General features: G+C 41.4%; 1 protein-coding gene across 7 annotated transcripts in view; it reads left to right on the top strand.

Annotated features, from left to right (window-relative positions):
• Positions 1 to 23396, top strand: part of cunh11orf65 (chromosome unknown C11orf65 homolog) — an 85732-nt gene that overhangs the window by 9370 nt on the left and 52966 nt on the right. For 3 of the 7 annotated variants that reach the window (XM_087987797.1, XM_087987798.1, XM_087987795.1), the window contains exons 2-3: positions 2957 to 3034; positions 14887 to 15058. The exons of 2 other annotated variants lie outside the window; for them this stretch is intronic. In XM_087987797.1, the coding sequence (XP_087843923.1) occupies positions 2979 to 3034; positions 14887 to 15058 (228 nt within the window). In that variant the 5' untranslated portion in view covers positions 2957 to 2978. The remainder of the gene's footprint in view (positions 1 to 2956; positions 3035 to 14886; positions 15059 to 23396) is intronic. 2 more of the 7 variants (XM_087987796.1, XM_043691846.2) reach the window with 1 other exon arrangement.

Genomic DNA, 23396 nt, shown 5'->3' with positions numbered 1-23396 from the left:
TCCCATTGCCCCGTAGCTGAACATTTCAACTTCCCCTCCCATTCCGTCAAGGATATGCAGGACCTGGGTCTCCTCTACCGCCAAACCATTATCACCCGACGCCTGGAGGAGGAATGCCTCATTCTGCCTTGGGACCCTGCAACCACATGGGATAAATGTGGATTTTAACAGCTTCCTCATTTTCCCTTACCCCACATTATCCCAGTCTCAAGCCTCCAACTCTGTACTGCCCTCCAGGTCTGTCCATCACTGCCCCCTTTGACCTATCACCTTCTCCCTCACCTTCATCCACCTATCACTGTCCCAGCTACCTCCACCCAACCCCACCCCCCCCTCCCATTTACCTCTTAGCCCCGACTCACAAGCCTCATTCCTGATGAAGGACTTATGCCCGAAACGACGATTCTCCTGCTCCTCGGATGCTGTCTGACTGGCTGTGTTTTTCTAGTACCACTCTTGATTATTAACCTCGGGACCTCCTCTTTAAATTCCTGCCTACATCCCTATAATCTATCCTCAGAATCTCATCTTTTTCTCTTCCTTTGTCATTAGTTCCAATGACCTCCTGCTGGTACCTCCCCCTTTGAAATATTCTGCACCCTCTCCAAGATATCCTTGATCCCAGCACCAGGGAGGCAACACACAACTCTGATTTCTTGCTGTCGGCTGCAGAAACGTCTGTCTGTGTCTCTGACTAGAGAGTCCCCTATCACAACCGATCACTTGGAAACTGATGTACTCCTTGTTACATTAAAGCCAGTCTCTGCACAGAAATCTGGTTGTCTGTGCTACATTCCCCTGCATCTTACTTGTTTCAGATGGGGATAGCCACAGGGTACTCTTGCAGTACTTACCTCCCTCTCCTACCTTTCCTGGAGGTAACCCATCTACCTGACCATCCCTGCGTTTTAATCCCTTCCTATAACTACCATCCATCACATCCCCTAGCTTCTGTAAATTCCTCACTGCCTCTAACTGCTGCTCCAATGATCCATGTGATCCGATAGGATTTGCAACCAAACACTTCCAGCAGACATCATCATCAGCAACATTGAAACTCTCTCTAATCTTCAACATCCAACAAGAAGAGAACATCACTCTACTAAGGGCCATCTTTGTACCCAAAAAATCCATAAACCCAGAAAATAGCAGTTTTACTGCTCTAAAAAACACTACTGTACACAAATTAGTGCATGTGTTTTTATATTTTATATTAAATTTTTAAAATTTAATCAAGAGATAGATCTCAATAGAATATATAATGAAAAAAAGAACCCACTCTACTCGCTGTTGTAGATTTACAAAAAAGAGAAGTAAGGTTACCCTTAAAAACTGTCCACTTAGCAGCTCCCATGCTGTGAGCTCTCTCAGGTTTCCCCAATGTCAGATGTGAATTTTGCTCTTTATTCATTTTTCTTAGACACACACTGTCCAGAGATACTTGAACTCAATTAGCAGATTGGGTCAGACAACAGTGTATGTTTCTTTCTTGTTTGAATCACTTCCCATGTGGTCTCTGCTTTTATCTCCCTTCCTTCTTTTTAAAGTGCCAGTGTTTTTCTATAAGAAAGAGTTTTAATTATATTTATATGGTACATAGAATTGGGTACAATTTTAAAAATACAAAGAACTGCGGATGCTGGAAATTAGAAACAAAATCAGAAAAACTCAGCTGATCTGGAGGCATCTTTGGAGAGAAGGCAGATTTAACAGTGACCCTTCTTTAGAACTCTTCAAGGTATAATTAAGTGGAATCTTTACAGCCCATTGTTGATTAGTTTCAGCAATTACTGTCCTAATAATAGCCTCCATGGACTTCTCCATTGCAGCAAGAGCTTGCAGAAATACCTGTGTCATTAAGTGAGCTGCTATGGAATCTGGTTTGTACTACCTATCCTACATGAGAGAGCAAACTATATGTTGTGCAATCTGTTTGGGTGATGTGGTTACCATGGTTTAAAAGCTCGTAGTGTATGTGTGCTATAAGACGTGGGTGTGAAATTTAGAACAGAGCTGTGTGTGTAAGGATGCTATAATGCAAATGACTGTCAGGTATGAGGCCTAAATTATAAAGATTGTTGTTAGGTGATTGGTGGGGTGTGGTGAATTGAGTAGTGTTTGAGTCTAGTGGTGTAGTTAATATGATATGATAGTTGAAGATGCATTCATTGATCTTGACATCTCATGAGATTGAGAGTCTTGTTACACTGCATCCAGGTTCTGGAAGTTTGGCTCCTATCATTGCCCTCCAGAATCCCACTGCCTCTTGCTCACCTGTCTGAAGGGTCTCCTGACATCCTGTGGATACTCCTCTACTCCGTTCCACCTCCTCCACCAAGTCCTCCTATGCAGTGTCTGAACAGTTTTCCAGCTGTCTCCCAGTTGCCTGAATGCTTTCCAGGTCAAAGTAAATTCTTGCACAACTTCCAGCACCTGCTCCAGTTATAATGCACTTCCCCTTTCACTGGTGAAAGCTAGCATTAAATGGTGCCAACCATTCACATCATTGGCCTTCTATTGATGCATTCAGCCAGTCAGCTGCATAGTTAGTTTAGCCTAAATAGTGTTAAACTGGCCACACAGATTTGGCTTGCTGTCAACTGGTACTAGTTAATTGTGTATTGCATTCTCATTATTGTTTTTTGTGGGCTGTCAAACTTAGTTTCCAAGAGAATAATGAATACTATCATGGCATAATTATATTTTAAGTAATGTTTCTAGTCACAGAATTCATATACAGGTGCTGTGAATTTTGAAAACTCTTTATACCAGACATCCGGGGTGTTCATGGTACAGTGGTAGAGTCACTACCTCTGAACCAGGAGGCCTGGATTCAAGTCCCATCAGCTCCAGAGTTGTGCCATAATATCTCTGAGCAGGTTGGTTAGGAAAAATATCTAAACCTATCTATGCAGCAAAACATTACACTGGTGCATATTTCTTGACCTTCATTTAGGAGACCACATATTGCTTAGAAAATGGGCACTACATGGTCTAACTTGACTGTTCCGTTGAATGTGGTGGTGAGTTTAAGGTAAGGATAAAGATGTATAACATATAGGGTAGGAGAGTGAAAGAGAAAGTTTTGTTCAATTTGTTGATCACAGTAATTGTGATTTAATTTTACTATGCTCTCTAAAATGAAAGCAAAACTATTAGCATATTTTACAAAGTTTGTAGTGGCTTTCTAACATCTGGATGCACTTATTCTTATCAGACTGAAGAACTCAAATTTATGGTGTTTTTTGTGTGCAGTCCATTTCATTTTGTGGAACAAATAGCTGCACTTGTAAATCTGAAACTAGAGGAAGGAAAACAATTCCTATCTGGTATACACCCAGCTACAGTAGGCAATTGCTTAGGAGCCATTATTAAAGATGTAATTCCAGTGAATCTAGTTTTTCCTGTTTCCTCATTTAAGTTTTTTAAATTATTTGATCGTGGGATATGAACACATCTGACAAGGACAATACATATTACCATCCCTAATTGCCTTGAACAAGATGTTTATTTCTGTAGCACTTGGTACAATTGAGTGGTTAGGGTAGTTAAGAATCAACCACATTGTGGATCTGAAGGTCGAGGCTAGGTAGGAATGGCAGGTTTCCTCCCTTGAAGGACATTAATGAACTAAATGGGATTTTATGACAATCTACTAACTTCATCATTGCTAATATGAATGAAACTTGCATTTAATTCCAAATCCATAACACTATAAAATTGCATTGTGCTGTATTGCAATAATCCTACAATTGTAATGCTGCTGCAAATTTTGTCCACTGGAAGGGGAATCAATAAAGATCTGGGTATAAGCTCTCCACTCACTGACCTGTAGACTAAAACCATCCTGAACAGTTTAGCCAGTATTGAGGGAATGCTGTACTGTCAGAGACCTCAAATAATTCCTTAAATGAATAGGTTGATTCACAGATCAGATGTTGCTGAGAAACATGCTATGAAAAGGTCTGTTGCCACAAAGACTACCTTACTTTGAGAAGAATCTGTTGAACACAGTTACTGGTAGTTTTCTCAGAGCTGTTTTGCTCTGCAACCATGACATCATATATGGTAGAAAGTATGTGTTTACATATGGAACTGGACTTTCTGCTGAAATCTTGTGGCTCCTAGTAAAATTCCCAACCAGTGCTAGTTTTGACCAGGCCTTAAGTCAGTTGCCCATTTCAAGAGACAGAATGACGATGATGTGTTTTATGTGCTATGAAGTTTACCTATTTTAGAAAATTAGCAGGGTACAGCCCGTATATATTTCATGTGACACTATGACCCCATTCTGACCCACTGACAGTGTGGTATGCTCCTTTTTCTCCATACAGATAGAATGTATGCTAACAACATTAAATAACAGGATGCACAACCTACAAAGCAAGCCAGTCATTAACTTTTCAAACCACTCCATGACCTCACTTTCCCAATATCTGCAATACCCTTCAACCCGACAAGCTTTCAAGGTATATACACTTTATTGTTGACATTTGTAGCATCCCTGAGTGTGCTGTCATGAGCTCAGGTTTTTGTTTTTCAGACCCAATAAAAATGAGACTGTTTTGGGATATCATATTATCGATCCCTATGTGTTCCACACAGGAATATTACTTCACTTCAAAATATAGCCCTTAGCACAAGTTTCAAAAATGTCCAATACATTTAATTTAATCATTGGTTGTAGAATGAAGTGCCAATTATTCAGTGTATCAAGATGTTCATCATTTTGCATAATAACTTTTCATTTCTGCCAGATATCATTTTAAGGTATATACTTAATGGAACTCACAACCAAATTCAACCATATAAATTAGGTGCAGGAGTAGACCAATTGTGTCCTTACTCCTACTTAATTATTCAAAAACGTAATTCCTGCCTACCCTGATAATCTTTGACTCTCTTGTTAGTCAAGTATCTACTTACATCTACCTTAAAAGTACTCAACAACTCTGCCTCTTTCTGGAGAAAAGCATTCCAAAGACCCTCAGCCTGCTGAGTGAAGAATTTATCCTCAATTCCATCTTAAATGGAAGATCTCTTATTTTTAAACTGTGTCCCTTAATTCTAGTCTGTCCCATATAGGGAAACATGCTTTAAGTATCCAATCTGTCAAGCCCTCCCAGGATTTTGTATGTCTCAGTAAGATCACTGCTTATTCTAAACTCTAATGGAATACAGACCCTGTCTAACTTCCCTTCTTCCATTTCTGCTATCAGTTGAATGAACCATCTCTATATTTTTCTAATGCACTTATAAAGAGGCCAAATGTAGACAATACTCCAGGCATGTTCTCATCAGTGCCCTGTGTAATGGAGCATAATATCCTTTTATATTTAACTCTCATTACAATAAGAATGAAATTCCATTTGAATTCTCAGTATTTACCATACTAACTTACACGTATCAAGACACCAGATCCATTTCTCTCCATTTAAATTAAATGCTGTTTTTCTATTCTTGCTGCCAAAGTGTATTTTCCTACATTGCAGTCCATCTGCCAAAATTTGCCCACTAACTTAACTTATAAATCCTTTCATAAACTTACTTTCCTGTGTGTTATCAACGAATTTAGCAACCATACATTTTGTTCCTTCTTCCAAGTAATTAATTTAATTTTTTTATTCTCTTGTGGGACATGGGCATTGCTGTCTGGCCAGCATTTAGTCCTGTCCGTAGTTGCCATTGAGAAGACCATGGTGAGCTGCCTCTTGAACTGTTGCAGTCCACATGCTGTATGTAGATCCACATTGCCATTAGGGAAGAAATTACAGGATTTTGACCCAGCAACAGTGAAGGAACAGTGATGTATTTCCAAGTCAGGATGGTGAGTGACTTGGAGGGAAACTGCCACCGACAAGTTCCCATGTATCTGCTGCCCTTGGCCTTAGATGGAAATTATCGTGGGTTTGAAAGATGCTGTCTAAGGATCTTGTTGAATTTCTGCAGTGCATCTTGTAGATGGTACACACTGTTGCTAATGAACATCTGTGGTGGAAGGAGTGGATGTTTGTGGATATGGTGTAAATCAAGTGGGCTGCTTTGTCCTGGATGGTGTCAAGTTTCTTGAATGTTGTTGGAGCTGCATTCATCCAAACAGTGGGGAATGTTCCACCACATTTCTGACATGTACCTCATAGATGTTGGATAGCCTTTGGGGAGAAAATTCAGAAGTCTGAAGTGCAAAGAGACTGGTAGTTTTAGTCCAGGAGTCTCTTAAGGTAAACTTGCAAGTTGAGTCAGTAGAAGGCAAATGCAATGTTGATATATATTTTGAGAGGACTTGAATATAAAAGCAGGGGTGTACTTCTGAGGCTCTATAAAGCTCTGATATTGTGTGGAGTTTTGGGCCCCAAATCTCAGGAAGGACGTACTGGCCCTGCAGTGCATTCAGAGGAAGTCCTGGAGAATGGTCCCAGGAATGAAAAGCTTAGCATATGAGGAACGTTTGAGGACTCTGGATCTATACCAGATGGAGTTTAGAAGGACGGGGGGGGGGGGAAATCTAATTAAAATTTACAGAATACTGCAAAAATCAATGTTGGGAAAATGTTTCCATTGGTAGGAGAGATAGGGTCCGAGGGCACAGCCTTAGAGTAAGGGGAAGACTTTTAAAATGGAGATAAGGAGAAACGTCTTCAGCCAGAGAGTGGTGAATCTATGCAATTCACTGCTACAGAAGGCTGTGGAGGCCAGGTCTTTGATATATTTAAGATGTAGATAGATAAGTTCTTGATTATCAAGGGGATCAGGGTTACAGGGAAAAGCGGGAGAATGGGGTTGAGAAACTCGTCAGCCATGATCGACTCATGGAGAAGACTCAATGGGCTGAATGGCCAAATTCTGCTCCTGTGTCTTATGGTCTTATGAGTCAGGAGGTAAGTTATTACAATATTCCTAACCTCTGACATGCTTTTGTAACCACAGTATATATATGGTGAGTATACTTCAGGATGTTGATAATGGGGGATTCAGTGATGGTAATACCATTGAATGTTGAAGAGCAGAGGTTATTATGTCACTTATTGGAGATGGCCATTGCCTCGCATTTGTGTGTACAAAATAGTTGAAGCTTTAGCATGATCCCCATGATAATCCATGAATTATAGTTTTCCAACCTGAAAATGACTCATTTATGCATTTTGTTTCCTGTTAGCTGACCAATTCTCTATAAATGTTATTATGTTACCCCTACACTATGATTTCCTAATTGTACAGTAATCTTTGATATGATACATTACTATACTACAGTTTCCAGCATCTTCCTGATAACAGATGTTAAGCTAACTGCATGCCCCACCTCCCAAACTCTAACTCTGCTTTCTTAAATGGAGGAGTCAAAATTTTTACGGGCAATAGCAAGCGGTACTGGATTGCGAAGAGGTTCTGTTCTTGAATACATTTGCAAGTCAATTTCATTCTTATTGTAATGACAATTAGATATAAAAGGAGTTGAAACACAATGCAGGATAATATAAAATAGCTGTTCATAAGTACGGAAATACTTTTATTTCATCTGATCTTTAAAATTACATCCCTACATGGGATTGTGTTCGTAAGTATGATTGTTCATAAGACAGACGTTCATAAATCAAGGACCTCCTGTGTTTTTCAATCTGTTGGGATATTTCCAGAATATAGAGAATTTTGAAAAAGTAGAAGTAATGTATTTCAACAGCCCTTCATTTAAAACCCTTAGATTAAATAGAAATGGCAAGTTTTACCAATAGCTATGTTTTAAACTGTCTACTTAATTGCAGGTAGAGTCGAATTGAGAATCTAAGCATTTTCTAACCAACTTGATCAGAGATGTTGTTACACAGATCTGGAGCAGGTGGGACTTGAACCCACACCTCCTGGCTCAGAGATAGGAACAATACCAGCACAAGATCAAAGAGTTAAGGATATAAAGATTAGCTAATTAGCACAAGGTTGTGTGATTCACAATTCCACAACTCTTCCAATGGAGATATATTTTTAAAAGTATTTTTCAATGGAAGGTGGGTGACCTACAGTGCTGTGATTTAATGTGCTTACCCACTAGCAATTCTACTGTTTCTGACTTACGTCTATCCTTTGGAGATGACCCATTTTGTCACAGAATTAACATACTTTTGGTATAGCTGGACACCATCTGCCTGTGAGGCTTTTTTGATTCTCAGTGCTGACAATACCTTTGGAGTATCTGATATTTTTGAGTTGGCTTGTCCAAAGTGTTTATACCTTATGAGATCAATAGACTCTATTGCTCCTCTATGGTAATGTTGTTCTTTCCCTCTCAGAGGTTGTCTGTACTTCTAAGACAATTTGGATAGATTTTTCTAAAGTCAAATCATCCATAGACTGTAAACGATCTGATAAAGACAAACCAAAAATTCAGAGAACAATTGGGGCGGCATGATGGTACAGTGGTTAGTACTGCTGCCTCACAGCACCAGGATCCCAGGTACAATTCTAGTCTCGGGTGACTGCCTGTGTGGAGTTTGCACATTCTCCCTATGTCTGTGTGGGTTTGCTCCGGTTTCCTCCCACAATCCAAAGATGTGCAGGTTAGGTGAGTTGGTCATGCTAAATTGGCCATAATCAGGGGTGAATATGGGGAATGGGTCTGGATGGGTTACTCTTCGGAGGATCGGTTTGGACTTGGGCTGAAGGGCCTGTTTCCATACTGTAGAGAATTTGATTCTTCTGAATTATGGTTACAAGTTTCAACTAATTTGTATTGATCAGTAATGAAGTCATCTATGGATTCTCCTGGCTTTGAACCTTTCTGTTAAACTATTTGTCATTGAAGAATTTAATTGTTGAGTAATTGTTGAGAGCTTTTAGAACATTAACAAAGCTGTCTGCATATTTTTTTTTAAAATGCATCAAATTCAGCTTTTAGCTCTCCTGATTTTCTCGGTGCTCTTTCCTTGATTCAGTTATTTGAATCAATTGGATAAATAGATACATTTAAGGGAAAACCAGCTAAATACATGAGAGAAAAAAGAATAGAAAGATAATAAGAATGTTACTTGAATGGCTGCAGCAGTTTACAGAGAAACCCATCAATCAGCTGTTTTCAAATTAGCATATGACCTCGCTCTCCCTATACCCATGATGACCTTCGGTCTTGCAAGCCTCCAGGCCACTCGTACTGCTCTGATTCTGACTCCTTGCGGTGCCCCAGTTTTAATCACTGCATTTTTGGTGGCCATTTTTGAGTTGCCTTAGCCCTCAGCTCCAGAATTCTTGCCGTAAACCTTTTAGAGGTTTATAAGATGATCAGAGGAATAGATAGGGTAGACAGTCAGAAACTTTTTCCCCGGGTACAACAGAGTGTTACAAGGGGACATAAATTTAAGGTGAAGGGTGGAAGGTATAGGGGAGATGTCAGGGGTGGGTTCTTTACCCAGAGAGTGGTGGGGGCATGGAATGCGCTGCCCGTGGGAGTGGTAGAGTCCGAATCATTGGCGACGTTTAAGCGGCATTTGGATAGGCACATGGATGGGTACTTAATCTAGGTTAGAAGTTCGGCACAACATCGTGGGCCGAAGGGCCTGTTCTGTGCTGTATTGTTCTATGTTCTATGTAATCCTCTCCATCTCTATCTTCAAGGTGCTCCTTGAAACCCACCTCTGTGACCAAATTTTTGTCTTGATTGTCCTTTGGTATCATTTTTAAAATTAATAAAGCTCTTTTTCAGTACCTTTGGATGAACTAATGTTAAAGGTGCTATGTAAATGTGAAAATAAAACACTGTGGATACTAAATGTGAAATAAAAACAAAAAATGCTGCAAGTGCTCTGTTTAATGTACTGAGAGCACTGACCTAAAACATTAACTCTGTTTATCCCTCTACAATTGATATATTCAAATCTGAGAACAGAGTTGATGAGTGTAAACATTTTGAAAATTTTCATCATTGTGCTTATTTTTACATCATATGATGTTAAATGCCAAGATTAAACTGTGGATGATTATCTCTGACGAGTTGTTCTGGATAACCAAACTTTGTGAAGGTCTCCAGCAATATTTCAATGGTTTTCTTTTAAGATGTTGTCTTCATGATGGCAACTTCACCTCAACTTTGGAGTTAAGCTCTGGCCACCAAAAGTAGCTTGTGGCTATCTACTTGATTCTGACAATGCCACAGTGACCTTCGTAGAGTTGATTTAACAAATGTTTCCTAAACAGTGATGGAATTATGACCCTTATTCTCCATAGGAGTCATTCTGCTTGTACAGATAGTGTGACATATGTCTTCAGTTCTGAAGTTATTTTTGTAACCTTGGCATGGAGTACCATATCTATCACTTTTGATGGTAATGGATCATTTTCTAGTGTATTTCCTAACTTGTTCTTCTGTTATTAGAGTGCTCCCTTCATGTCCAAAGTAGAAAAAAGTCTACATAAGGACTGTTTGGATCATTTGGCAAATCTAGAGAGCCCATCAGCATTGCCATGTCAGCTGGATTGCTGATACTTAATTACATAAGTGTGAGCTGATAGCAACAATGCCCAATTCTGCATACAGCTCCCTGCTGAAGAAGTTATCCCTATATAAGGCCCAAATATTGTGGTCTGCAGTCTTTTAGCAGGGCAAATTCCCATATGTACAGAAATCTGTGCAATCGTTCAATGCCAAAAATGACTCATAGGGCCTCTTTCTCTATCTAAGCATAGTTTAATAATATTGTGCAAAAGCTATTGACACCTCTTCAGCATTGGCTAACATGTGGGAAATGACGGCTCCTAATCCATAACACATTGTAATTGCAATGGTAACTTTGTGTCAAAATAGATCAGGACTTTAATAAAACCTATTTACTTGTATAAAGGTTCTTTCACATTGATCTTTCCATTCCCAAATCATGTTTTGGCATAGTAAATTGTATAATGACTTCAGATTGTTGCAAGTTTTGGGACAAACCTTTGCATATTAATTTAGCAAGTTCAAAATATGTCATAATTGGTTTACATGTTTAGGTGCTGGTGTCTCAGTTAAGACTTTTACTTTTTAATGTGATTTGTGTAGTTCCTTACTGTCAATGGCCAAGCCAAAGTATTCAATGGACAATTTAAAACATTCACATTTGTCTTTCCTCACTCTTACTAAGTAAGTCTCTGTACAGTAGCACCTAAATTGTGAGTTAAGTTTTTTTCATTTCTCCTTATGACAAAATTATTTTCTAAGTAACCCTGGATCCCTTCCAATTCACTTAAAATTTGATTCAAAGCACATTGGGATAATGCAGATGCAGATGTGATTTCAGATAGAAATTTCTTGTATTTGAATAGTCCTTTCTAGAGTCATAGAGTTTATGTGTTACAATTGCCAAGAATTTCTGTAATTCAGGCTTGACTGAGGTCAACTTTACTTAGAAGCTGGCCTCCAGCGAGCCCAGCAAATAGGTCATCAATTAAAGGCAAAAGATACTGCTCAGCACACAGTTCCGGATTATTAGTGATCTTATAACCACTACATTAAGGGTACCAATCAATCTTTCTTCAACACTGGTATGGCAGGTGTGGCCCAAATACTCACATTTATGGATCCAAGGGCTCCTGTTCTGACTAGCCTCACTAATTCTACTTGACCTTTGTCTGATTGCAGAAGGACTAGATTTTGCTGAATTCTTATTCATGACTTTCAATTTGACAAAAATATGTTCCATGCTTCCCAGATCTCTTTTAAAAACAATGACAGGTTTATTTAGAATTTGAGATAGACCAGTCTCCGAATATGACATGCAATTTACTTCAGCCCATTGAGTTAGGTTTTCTCCAACCATGTTCTTCCCAATAAAGCTGAAAAATTTCCTTTGGTAAGATGTAAGGACAAATCTTTTGAATGACCATATAACTGAGCATTCACATTGATAATACACATTGATACAATCCCTTTAAGGCACCACTTCACTCTGTATACGTTCTTAGTACAATATTTGAGAGTTGCAGCGCAATGTGACTCAGCTGCTTCTGATACACACTTTCAGGTATCAATGAAACAGCCGCTCCACTGTCCACTTTCATTCTTACCTGTTTTCTATTCAGTAAGGGAGTGACCCCCAGCATTGGTTGGTGTCACCAGCGATAGCCAGTATGTTTAATAACAGCCTCTCTTCAGACTAAGACTCTAGGCTTTATTGATGACTTTTTTGTAGCATGTAGATTTTCTTTCTATTCTTCGGTTTCTGTATTTTTGTCGCATGTTGTTTCTGTTTCGTCCTTGAGCACACCCATTCATTGTGGCCTTTCTTCCTGCAGTTTCTGCATGCAGCTTCTTTAGACCAGCAATTCGCTGCTGCATGACTTACTTTTCTGAACTCTATTTTGCATGGGTGTTCATCTCTCAACTTTTTCAGCTACATTTTGTAAACTCTCATGCTCGAACTTATCTGTTGAGTTTCCTTTGCTGCTCGTTCCATTGACACTGCAATGCTTTCTTTAAGTCTAGGTTCATTTCTATTAGTAATCTCTTTTGGACACCTTAGTCCACACAGATGGTGTCTCTGATGGTGTATTTAAGTTGTGTCCAAATTTGCAAAATTCTGTTAACTTCTTTAACATTGCTATGAACTGAAGATAGATTTACGATTATGCTAATTGTTTTGTGGAATCTGAACCTTTCAGCAACCGCCTATGGTTTAGTGAAAAATAGTTCTGAGGAATTCCTAGTATATCTTCACAAGTTTTGGAACCTAGCTTCTCTGGCTGTAGCAGATTCATTAGGGATTTAAAAGTTTCTCTCCCCATAATACTCAGGAATACAGAACCATTTATATTTGCTTCAATTTTGTTAGCTTGGGCAATATAATGGAATCTTTCTGTGTAGGAGTTCCCGCTTTTTGTATTTTCATCATACAATTCCATGGATACAAAATTTCCCAGTATTTTATATACTTTTTAAAATGGCAAGGGCTGCATTACACAATTATCACAAAAATACTAGCACTATGCTTTTTCCCATTTAAATCAAGATACAGTATTCCTAAGGTTGCCTATTTCTTTCTGCATTTATACCCCTCAAACATGTCAAAACATTCCCCTCCTGTAGGGCATTTATTACTCCCTCATTCTCTTCAGGGTGAAGCAGGTGGCAAGACTTTTCTGCACTGTTGACAATTTCTGCTTTTGCTGACTGTACCTGCTTTAGTATAGTGATAACATCTTTTCATTTATTTATTTTTTTATTGAAGTGCCCCTGGGATCTGTCGTGAGAACCACAATTCTGTTTTATTTTGACAAATCAGCGAATTGACCTGGTGGATCTCGAAGCAGTTCTTATCTTTGTCGCCAGTTTTCTTTTGGTGTTACATTTCAAGAAGGACCAAGAGGCCAAAGTGTTTAACAGCAACAGGTGCTCTGTGAAGGAGGTGTTCATTCTGCAGGCAGCATGTTTAGACTAAGCTGTTTTTCACTCAAATGGCTGATGATGTGATGTTATGTGACAGTAGGTGACTTAAAGTGACTAAAACTGTCTCTTAAAGTGACAGTCCACTATATTTACCAAATGCACAACATTTGATAGAACATAGAACAGTATAGCACAGGAACCCTTTGGCCTATCATATCTGCGCTGACAATGATGCCATTCTAAACTAATCCCCTCTGCCTGCAGATGGTCTGTATCCCTCTATTACCTGCCTTTTCATAAGCCTCTTAAACTTTGCTATCATATCTGCTTATACAATTCTCCCTGGCAGCATATTCCTGCCATCTCTGTATAAACAAAAACTTGCCTTGCATATCTCCTTTAAACTTGCCTCTAACTTTAAACCTATGCCTCCTGGTAGTTAATATTTCGTACCCTGGGAAAAAGATTCCAAGTTCAAGCGTATCCAGGCTTTTCATAATTTATATGCTTCTTTCAGGTCGCCTCTCAAATTCTTATGATAGTACCATTCAAACCTGCAACCTCAGTCACGTAGAAGGGCAAGCTCGTAGATAGATGTGAATAGCATTTCCCGCAAGATTTTCTTCCAGTTAAGGGTTGCTGAACAAAGAGACCTTGGAGTGCAGGTTCATAGCTCCTTGAAAGTGGCAGATCAAGTCCAATGTGGAGATGGTAAGACGATGCAGATTGGTAGATCCAGAACAAAGAAAGACAGTATTAAATAAAGGGAATTATTGTAAAGGGTGTGCAGGAGCAGAGGGACCTGCATGTGCATGAATTATTAAAGCTGGCAGGACAAGTAGGCACTAATAATGCATATAGCACTCTCGACTTGCTAAATAGGGGCATCAGGTACAAGAGTAGAGAGGCTTTGATGAATTTATGTAAGACACTGGTGAGACCTCAGCTTGGAGTAGTGTGTACACTTCTGTGTGCCAAACTATGGGAAGGGTATGAATGCATTGGAGAGAGTACAAAAAAAAGGTTTACAGAAACAACTTCAGGGATGAGACACTTTAATTATGAACAAAGATTGTCGAGGTTAGGACTGATTGTCTTGGAGAAAAGAAAACTAAGAAGAAATTTGATGGAATTTGTGAAGGGTCTGGATAGAGCAGATATGGAGAAACTGTTCCCAGTTGTAACAGATCACAAATTACAGGGCAAAGTTTTAAAATGGCTTGCAATAAAAGCAAACATGAAGTGAGCAAGAAATATTTTACACAGTGAGTAGTTAAGTATGGAATGTACTGCCTGCATATGTAGGGGAGGCAAGTTCAATTGAGGCATTCTTGAGGGCATTGTATAATTATTTAAATAGAAATGATGTGCAATGTTGTAGAGAAATGGTAGGGAGAGTATTGTTAATAAGATAAAATACTGAGAGCCAGTGGTTGAATAGCCTCTTTCTGTTCTGTAACAATTCTGTGGTTCAGTTTCATACTTGTGTGTCAAAGCTGAGCTAATATTTACTACTTCATGAATTAACTTGTTAAATTTTTAAGCATTGAAGCACATCTGCCAGATACCAACAATGAGGATGAACATTGCCTCACAGACAGCAAAACGTCGGTCAATGAGTCCCTTAAATTTGAGAGCTCTGTAACTAAAGAGCAGCAAGAAACTTTGGCAGAAAATTCAGCAAGAATAATCCAAAGAGCATGGAGAAGACACATCGTAAGTTAAACTTTGTGCTAAGTTGGCAAACAGCAATGTAGGGCGGGGAATTACAGTAAGCACAGAATTTTAAGCTGTTTTTTCACCTACATTAACCCCATATTTTATTAATTTATTACTCAATACTGAGTTATGTTTTCATACATTATAATGATAAATTTCAAAAAATACTTAAGTGCAAAGCAATTTGGGACAGCTTGAAGGTGTGAAAGTTGCTACGTAAATTCAAATTTTCTATTTTGTTCGCATTGTATTTTTCAAATGTACCAAAAGTTTAATGGATAATTTAGTAAATTATAGAATTGAATATACGTTTTTAAAATAAAAACATTTTTGAAACAAAACAATTGCCTTTACTACTCTACAGAATGTTGAAGTCTGTGTCTGGAACATTGAAAACCTCAAAGCTTGGCAAAGCTGAAAACAGTCAGGAAAGCTATGTTAAAAATAGTATTAGAAACATGTTTCTTTAAGTATACAGCGGAATAATTTGCATAGGTGTGGATGGATTGCTATGGTACCTCCCTGCTATGTGTTATGATGGTAAAACTGATTTTAAAACAGGTTAGACTAATGTTTATTGACACAATATTTGGCAGGCGTGAGATTCTGCCAGTGTGTTCACTCCCTACAAAATATACCATCAAATAAAAGAGTAATGATGTTCAAGAAGTGTGGTTAAACGTATTTCAGGAGTTAGTCTAGTTTTTAAATCCATGTTTACAGATCGGTATTCTGTTTCTTTGGCCTGACCAAACCTGTGCTGTACCGGGCAGGAAGATCGCTGAGAGTCTCACACTCCTCAGAGATACGATTGCCTACGTGCAGGACGGGGGGGTGGACACCTGTCTCATCAGCCTGGACCAGGAGAAAGCCTTTGACAGGATATCGCATACAATAATGAGGGATGATCTCTCCAAAATGGACTTTGGGGAGGGAATCGGTAATTGGATCAGACTGCTCTACACCAACATTGTCAGTGCAGTCTCAATCAATGGGTGGGAATCAGATAGCTTCCCTGCAAGAGCTGGAGTCAGGCAGGGCTGTCCTCTCTCTCCCGCCTTGTTTGTGCGTTGCATAGAGCCATTTGCCGAATCCATCAGGAAGGATGCGAGCCTGAGAGGGGTGACTATTCCTGGCAGTGGGGGCCTGCAGGTTAAGGCCACCCGGTACATGGATGATGTCGCCGTTTTCTGCTTGGATCCGCTGTCCGTGCACAGACTCATGTGCATCTGTGACCAGTTCGAGCAGGCCTCGGGAGCCAAGGTAAACCGAGGCAAGAGCGAGGCCATGCTCTTCGCGTACTGGGCCAACCAATCCTCTATCCCTTCACCATCAGGACCGACCAACTGAAGGTGCTGGGTATTTGGTTCAGTGGGGCTGGGGTGTGCGCCAAGACCTGGAAGGAGCGGATCAGGAAGATGAAACAGAAACTAGGCAGGTGGGAGTAATGGTGGCTCTCCATCGCCGGGAAAAACCTGGTCATCAGGTGTGAGGTACTCTGTGTTGTTATATGTGGCACAGGTCTGGCCTATCCCCAGAACCTGTACCGCCGCAGTCACCCGGGCCATCTTCCACTTCATGTGATCAAAGATGGACCGGGTCCGAAGAGACACAATGTACAAAGACCTGGGCAATGGAGAAAAAACACGCCCACTGCCACCCTCACCCTGATGGCCACCTTTGTGTGTGGCTGCATCAAGCTGTGTGTGGATCCTGGTACGCAAACACCAAGTGTCACTACGTACTGAGGTTCTACCTGTCCCCGGTGTTGCGAAGGATGGACCTGGCCTCGCTGCCGCGGAACGCTCCGAGTAGTTGGACTGTTCCGTACCACCTGTCCTTCGTGCAGAAATTTATGAAGAAAAACACCTTTGACCACAAGTCCATCAGGAAGTGGTCAGCACATAGTGTCTTTGAGACCCTTCGGGAAAAGGAGAGGGCGGTTCCTATCGAGCGATTCCCTGAGCAGACTGTCAAAGTGATTTGGCAGAATGCCTCATCGCCAAAACTTTCCAACAAGCACCAAGACATGGCTTGGCTGGTGGTGAGAAGGGCTCTGCCTGTGAGATCCTTTGTGCACGCCCGGAATCTCTGCTGCACCACACGCTGCCCCTGAAGCAGCTGCGGTGGGGACGAGACTGTCACATACCTCCTTCTGGAATGTGCCTATGCAGAAGAAGTCTGGAGAGGAATGCAGTGGTGTTTGTTGAGGTTTGTCCTGAGCAGCGCCGTGACGCGGGACTCAGTGCTCTACGGTCTGTTCCCGGGACGCACACCGCGACGAACATCAACTGTGCCTGGAGGATCATCAACTCGGTGAAGGACGCTCTCTGGGCGGTCCGAAACCTGTTGATCTTCCAGGTAAAGGAGTTGACCCCGACTGAGTGTTGCAGACTGGCACATTCCAAGGTCCACGACTATGTCTTGAGGGATGCGCTGAAGCTTGGGGCAGCTGCCGCCAAGGTACAGTGGGGAAAGACCACCGTGTAACGTCTGCCTGCCTAAGCACAGGGGTCCGACGCAGTAAGGGGGGCCCCGCTGACCCCCCAGCTAAATATGTGGAGAGTCAATGTACAGACCTATAAATATGAATGATTACTGTCTTGGTATGGAAAGAAATGGAATGTTTACATATGTATGGCATGACCAATTGTACAGATCATCAAAATATTTTATGAATAAAGTATATTTTTGAAATTAAAAAAAAATTCTATTTCTTTGGCAGACAGGTCTATCCGCTCAAGGATAGATTAACTGTTTGTGTCCCGAACATTCTCGGTCAGATTCACCAACATCAAGCCGGTGTTCTTCTCTGACCACTGCCTTCTGCTGACCAACTGTCACCTACAGGATGAGCAGCGGGCTGGTAAGGGAACGTGGAAGCTGAACACCAAACTGTTGACCCCGGGAAACATTGAGGAGCTCAAGAGGGATTACGCAGGTTGGAGAACCGTGAAGCCCCTGTTTGAGTCTCCAGCAGACTGGTTAGAAACAGTAAAAGGGAATATCAAGAGTTTCTTCATCCTCAAAGGTGTTCAGGAGGCAAGAGAGAGGCAGGGAAAACTGTCCCAACTTCAGGAAATTCTGCAGAGCCTGCTCCTGCTGCAGACGATGGGGTCGATGTCACGAAGGACCTTCAGGAGGTGAAGGGCCAGCAATCCTTGCTCTTTGTCTCAGAGACCTCCAAGAAAATCTTCCAGTCCAGGGTCCACTCCGTGGAGCAGGACGAGACGTGCTTACGTTTCTTCTTCCAGAAGGTGCACAAAGAGAGCTCCGTGCTCAGCAGCCTGAAGGAAGAAGATGGCTTGATAACGTCGTGTCAGGCTGACATTATGAGGATCAGCAAATCCTTCTATGCCAGTCTGTATGACTCAAAGCCAACCGACAGTGCAGCCTTCCAGTTGTTCCTGTCCTCTATCATGGAGGTCTTAGAAGACAGAACATGGGAGAGGCTGGACCAGCCGCTATCTCTGGACGAGCTGACCAAGGCCCTCAAGTCCTTCGAAAAGAATAAAATTCCCAGAAGTGATGGCTTACCGGTCGAGCTCTATTCTGCTCTGTGGGACTTGATTGGCCAGGACTTGCAGGAGTCAGTATGCTTCTGGCAGGTATCATGAGTGAATCCATGAGGAAAGGCATCATCACCCTCATCTACAAGTGGAAGGGGAAGAGGGAGGAAATCAGAAATTGGAGACCAATCTCACTATTGAATGCGGATTACAAAATCTTGTCAAAGGTCATTGCCAACCAGGTCAGGTCTGCTCTGGGATTGGTGATCCACCCTGACCAAACCTGTGCTGTACTGGGCAGGAAGATCGCTGAGAGTCTCGCACTCCTTAGGGATACGATCGCCTACATGCAGAACAGGGGGTTGGACACCTGCCTTATCAGCCTGGACCAGGAGAAAGTCTTTGACAGGATATCACATACGTATATGAGAGATGTTCTCTCCAAAATGGACTTTGGAGAGGGAATCTGCAATTGGATTAGACTGCTCTACACCAACATTGTCAGTGCAGTCTCAATCAATGGGTGGGAATCAGATAGCTTCCCACCTGGAGTCAGGCAGGGCTGCCCTCTCTCTCCTGCTTTGTTTGTGTGCTGCATAGAGCCATTTGCCGAGTCCATCAGGGAGGATGCGAGCCTGAGAGGGGTGACTATCCCTGGCAGCAGGAGCCTTCCGGTTAAGGCCTCCCAGTGCATGGATGACATCGTCGTTTTCTATTCGGATCCTCTGTCTGTGCATAGACTCGCGTGCATATGTAACCAGTTCGAGCGGGCCTCGGGGACCAAGGTAAATCGAGGCAAGAGCAAGGCCATGCTCTTCGGGACCTGGGCCGACCAATCCTCGATCCCCTTCACCATCAGGACTGACCACCTGAAGGTGCTGGGTATTTGGTTCGGAGGGTCTGGGGCGTGCGCCAAGTCTTGGGAGGAGCGGATCAGGAAAGTGAGGTAGAAACTGGGCAGATGGAAGCTACAGTCGCTTTCCATCGTGGAAAAAAACCTGGTCATCAGGTGTGAGGCACTGTCTGTGTTGTTATATGTGGCATAGTTCTGGCCAGAACCTGTGCCATCGCAGTCACCCGGGCAATCTTATATGGAGATCGAAGATGGACCAGGTCCGAAGGGACTCGATGTACAAAGGTCTGGGCAACTGGGGAACAAACACACCCAGTGCCACCCTCACCCTGATGGCCACCTTTGTGTGTGGCTGCATCAAGCTGTGCATGGATCCCTGGTATGCAAACACCAAGTGTCACTATGTACTGAGGTTATACCTGTCCCCGGTGTGATGAAGGATGAGCCTGGCCTTGCTGCCGCGGAACGCTCTAAGTAGTTGAACCGTTCCATATTACCTGTCCTTCGTGGAGAAATTTATGAAGAAAAACACCTTTGACCACAAGTCCATCAAGAAGTGTCCCTGAGACCCTTTGGGAAAAGGAGGGGGTGGATCCTGTTGAGCGGTTCCCTGGGCAGACTGTCAAAGTCATTTGGCAGAATGCCTCATCGCCAGAACTTTCCAACAAGCACCATGACATGGCTTGGCTAGTGGTGAGAAGGGCACTGCCTGTGAGATCCTTTATGTACGCCCGCACCGCACGCTGTACTTGAAGTGGCTGTGGAGGGGACGAGACTGTCACACACCTCCTTCTGGAATGTGCCTATGCAAAGGAAGTCTGGAGAAGAATGCAGTGGTGTTTGTTGAGGTTCGTCTCGAGCAATTCCATGATGCAGGACTCCGTGCTGTACGATCTGTTCCCTGGGACGCGCACCGAGACAAACATCAACTGGAGGATCATCAACTCGGTCAAAGACGCTCTAGTCTGTCTGTAACTTACTGAAGGAGCTGACCCCAACTGAGTGTTGTGGACTGGCACATTCCAAGGTCCAGGACTATGTGTTGAGGGATGTGCTGAAGCTTGGGGCAGCAGCTGCCAAGGCGTGGTGGGGAAAGACCACCGTGTAATGTCTGCCTGCCAAAGAAGAACAGGGGGCCCACTAAGTAAGAGGGCTCCGCTGAAACCTCAGTTAAATATATGGATGGTAAATGTACAGACCTGTATATATGAATGATTAATTACGATCTCTGTATATAAAGAAATGCAAGGTACGCCTATGAATGACACCACCAATTGTACAGATCATCAAAATATTTTATGAATAAAGTATATTTTTGAAATTAAAAAAAAGTTTCTTAGATAAATGCTTAATCTAATCTCCTTAAAATAACGGTAGAAAAATGTTCTTGATGTTCTTGAACACATGTAATTGATCAAGATAAATCAGAGGATTTTTTGTTTTGTGGGTCTTTTTTACTTTTATTCTTTCATGAGATGTGCGCAAGGCTAGCACTTAGCATACATCCCTCGTTGCTCTTGAAATAAATGCCTTGTTAGTCCAATTCAGAGAGAAATTAAGAATCAACCACATTATTCTCAACCTGGAGTCATGCCATCATGTAGGCCAGAGCAGAAGGCAGATTTCCTTCCTTGAAGGGCATTTGTGAGCGGTTTGAATGACAATTAATGATAGTTTCATGATTAGCTTGCAATTTTAGATTAATTGATTGACTTTGAATTATGCCAACGAGTGTGGCTGAGTACTTTTTGTAAGGTAGTGTGTGAAGCATATTTCCAGTAACTAACTGTAATAGTTAATTCGACAGCAGTAATCCACTTCAATGCATAAACATTCAGGCATTTGACAACTAAATAAAATGTAGCTGTCATATCTGAAGACAGATCAGAATATTCCAGTCTCCAGTTTCCGGTTGGTTTTTATACCCTAGCTGATTCCAGGTTTGAGAATCTTTCATGGTTTTCAATTAGTACTAACCTACTCTAACGACAGCAGACCAATACTCTCTTCTGGATGTGCATTGGCAAGTTTTTCTTTCATTAGTTCACAAGATATGGATATCATTGGCTTAGCCAAAATTTATCGCCCATCCTAATTGCCCTTGAGAAGGAGGCGTTGAGCTCCCTTTTTGAATCACTGCTGTCTTTGGGATGTAGGCCCACCCACAACACTGTTGGGAAGGGAGTTGCAAGATTCTGACAATGACATTTTAGGAATAGCAGCATCTTTGCAAGTCAGAATAGTATTTGGCTTGGAGAGAATCTTGCTGGTGTTCCCATGCATCTACTGTCCTTGGCTTTCTAGGTGATAGGGGTTACAGTTTTCAAAATTGACGTTGATGGAGTCATGATGAGTTACACTAGTGAATTTGTACATAGTACATACTGCTGCCACACTGCACCAGTAGTGCAGGGAGTGAAAGTTGAAGGTGGTGATGGGTTGTCAACATCTTTGTTCTTAACGATATCAAGCTCTTTGAACTTTGTTGGAATTTCACTCACCCAAGTGGGGTGCATGCCATCACACTCTTGATTTGCACCATACAGATTGTAGAAAGGCTTTAGGGAGACAAGAGGTGAGGTTGCTCACTGCAGAATTCCCAATGTTAACCTGTTCTTGTAGCCACAGTACTTAAGTAAATGGTCCCATTCGGTTTCTGGCCAATGCTAATGCCTAAGATGTTGATAGTGGAGGATTTGGTGATGGTAATGACCTAAATCTCTTTTTTTTTATATAGATATTTTTATTAGAAATTTAACATTTTTACAAGTTTACAAAAATAAACAAAACTCTCAAGTACAAATATTGATATACAATTAAATCTTAAATAAATAATAACCAAAATTTAACAAAAGAAAAATACCGAGAAAGAAAAAAAAACAAAACTCAAATAACTACTAATCTAACCGACAACTAACCAGAGTGTATAATTAAGTCTCTTACATTATTCAAATAAGAGAAATAGAAAAAAAACCAACGGATAACACAGAAATTGGGTAGTGAGATACATGCTCGGAATGTGTTAACATCAAATGTAACAAAACCCGTATTTGTGCGGGATTCCTCTCCCAAGCGGCCCCGGACCAGCCAGGTTCGTATTCTCAATTAAATAAAAGCCCTTGTTAGGATGACCGAAATATCTGTATTCATATAATTCAAGCAGGGCTGCTATATTTTATGAAATAATCCGGCTTTCGGTGCATCATATTTGTAAGAAAGTCAAGGGGAATACATTCCATAATTAATCTGTGCCAATTTGAAAGTCCAGGAGGGCCCTCAGCCACCCAGTTTACCAAAATATTTTTCCTTGCACAGAAAGAGAGAATAGAAAATAGTCTCTTCCCGTGCATATCCAGGGAGGGTAAGTTCGAAAAGCCCAAAAGGAGAGATACAGGGTCCACTTTAATTTTCATTCCTAAAATTTCTGTCAGGGTATTTGCTACTTTAGTCCAGTATCTACGGATCTTATGACAGGTCCATAGGCAATGTACAAGAGTGCCCACCTCTATTTTACATTTGGGACACATTGGAGATGCTCCTGCCTTACATTTTGCCAATCGATCCAGTGCTATATGGGCCCTATGAAGTATCTTCAGCTGGATAGCCTGAGTTCTGTTACAGATGGTGATTATTCTGGCGTTTTCCCAAATGTCATTCCATGGTCTATAGAGATTTCTAGTCCCAGATCCTGATCCCATGTTTTAAGCAGATTGTCCATATTTCCCGATACTTCATCATGTAGTAAATGATAAATAGTACTGACGGAAGATACCCCCATTGGTCGTAGTACTCTACATTCTCTATCTGATTTATAAAGACTATCCAATAACGTAGTCTTCTCCTGTATATAATCTCGAATTTGGAAGCATCGAAAGAGGTCTCCATTAGGTAATCCGAATTTCTGACGCAGCTGTTCAAAAGACATCAGGACCCCATCTTTAAATAGGTCCCCTAGACATGAGATACCCCTGGA

The sequence above is a fragment of the Chiloscyllium plagiosum genome, unplaced genomic scaffold (genome assembly GCF_037043375.1).
Source record: "Chiloscyllium plagiosum isolate Xiang-an unplaced genomic scaffold, Cpla_swu_hap1 HiC_scaffold_6, whole genome shotgun sequence".
NCBI lineage: Eukaryota > Metazoa > Chordata > Chondrichthyes > Orectolobiformes > Hemiscylliidae > Chiloscyllium > Chiloscyllium plagiosum.
Note: the sequence above shows the minus strand (reverse complement) of the source record. Positions and strands in the feature narration are given on the sequence as shown.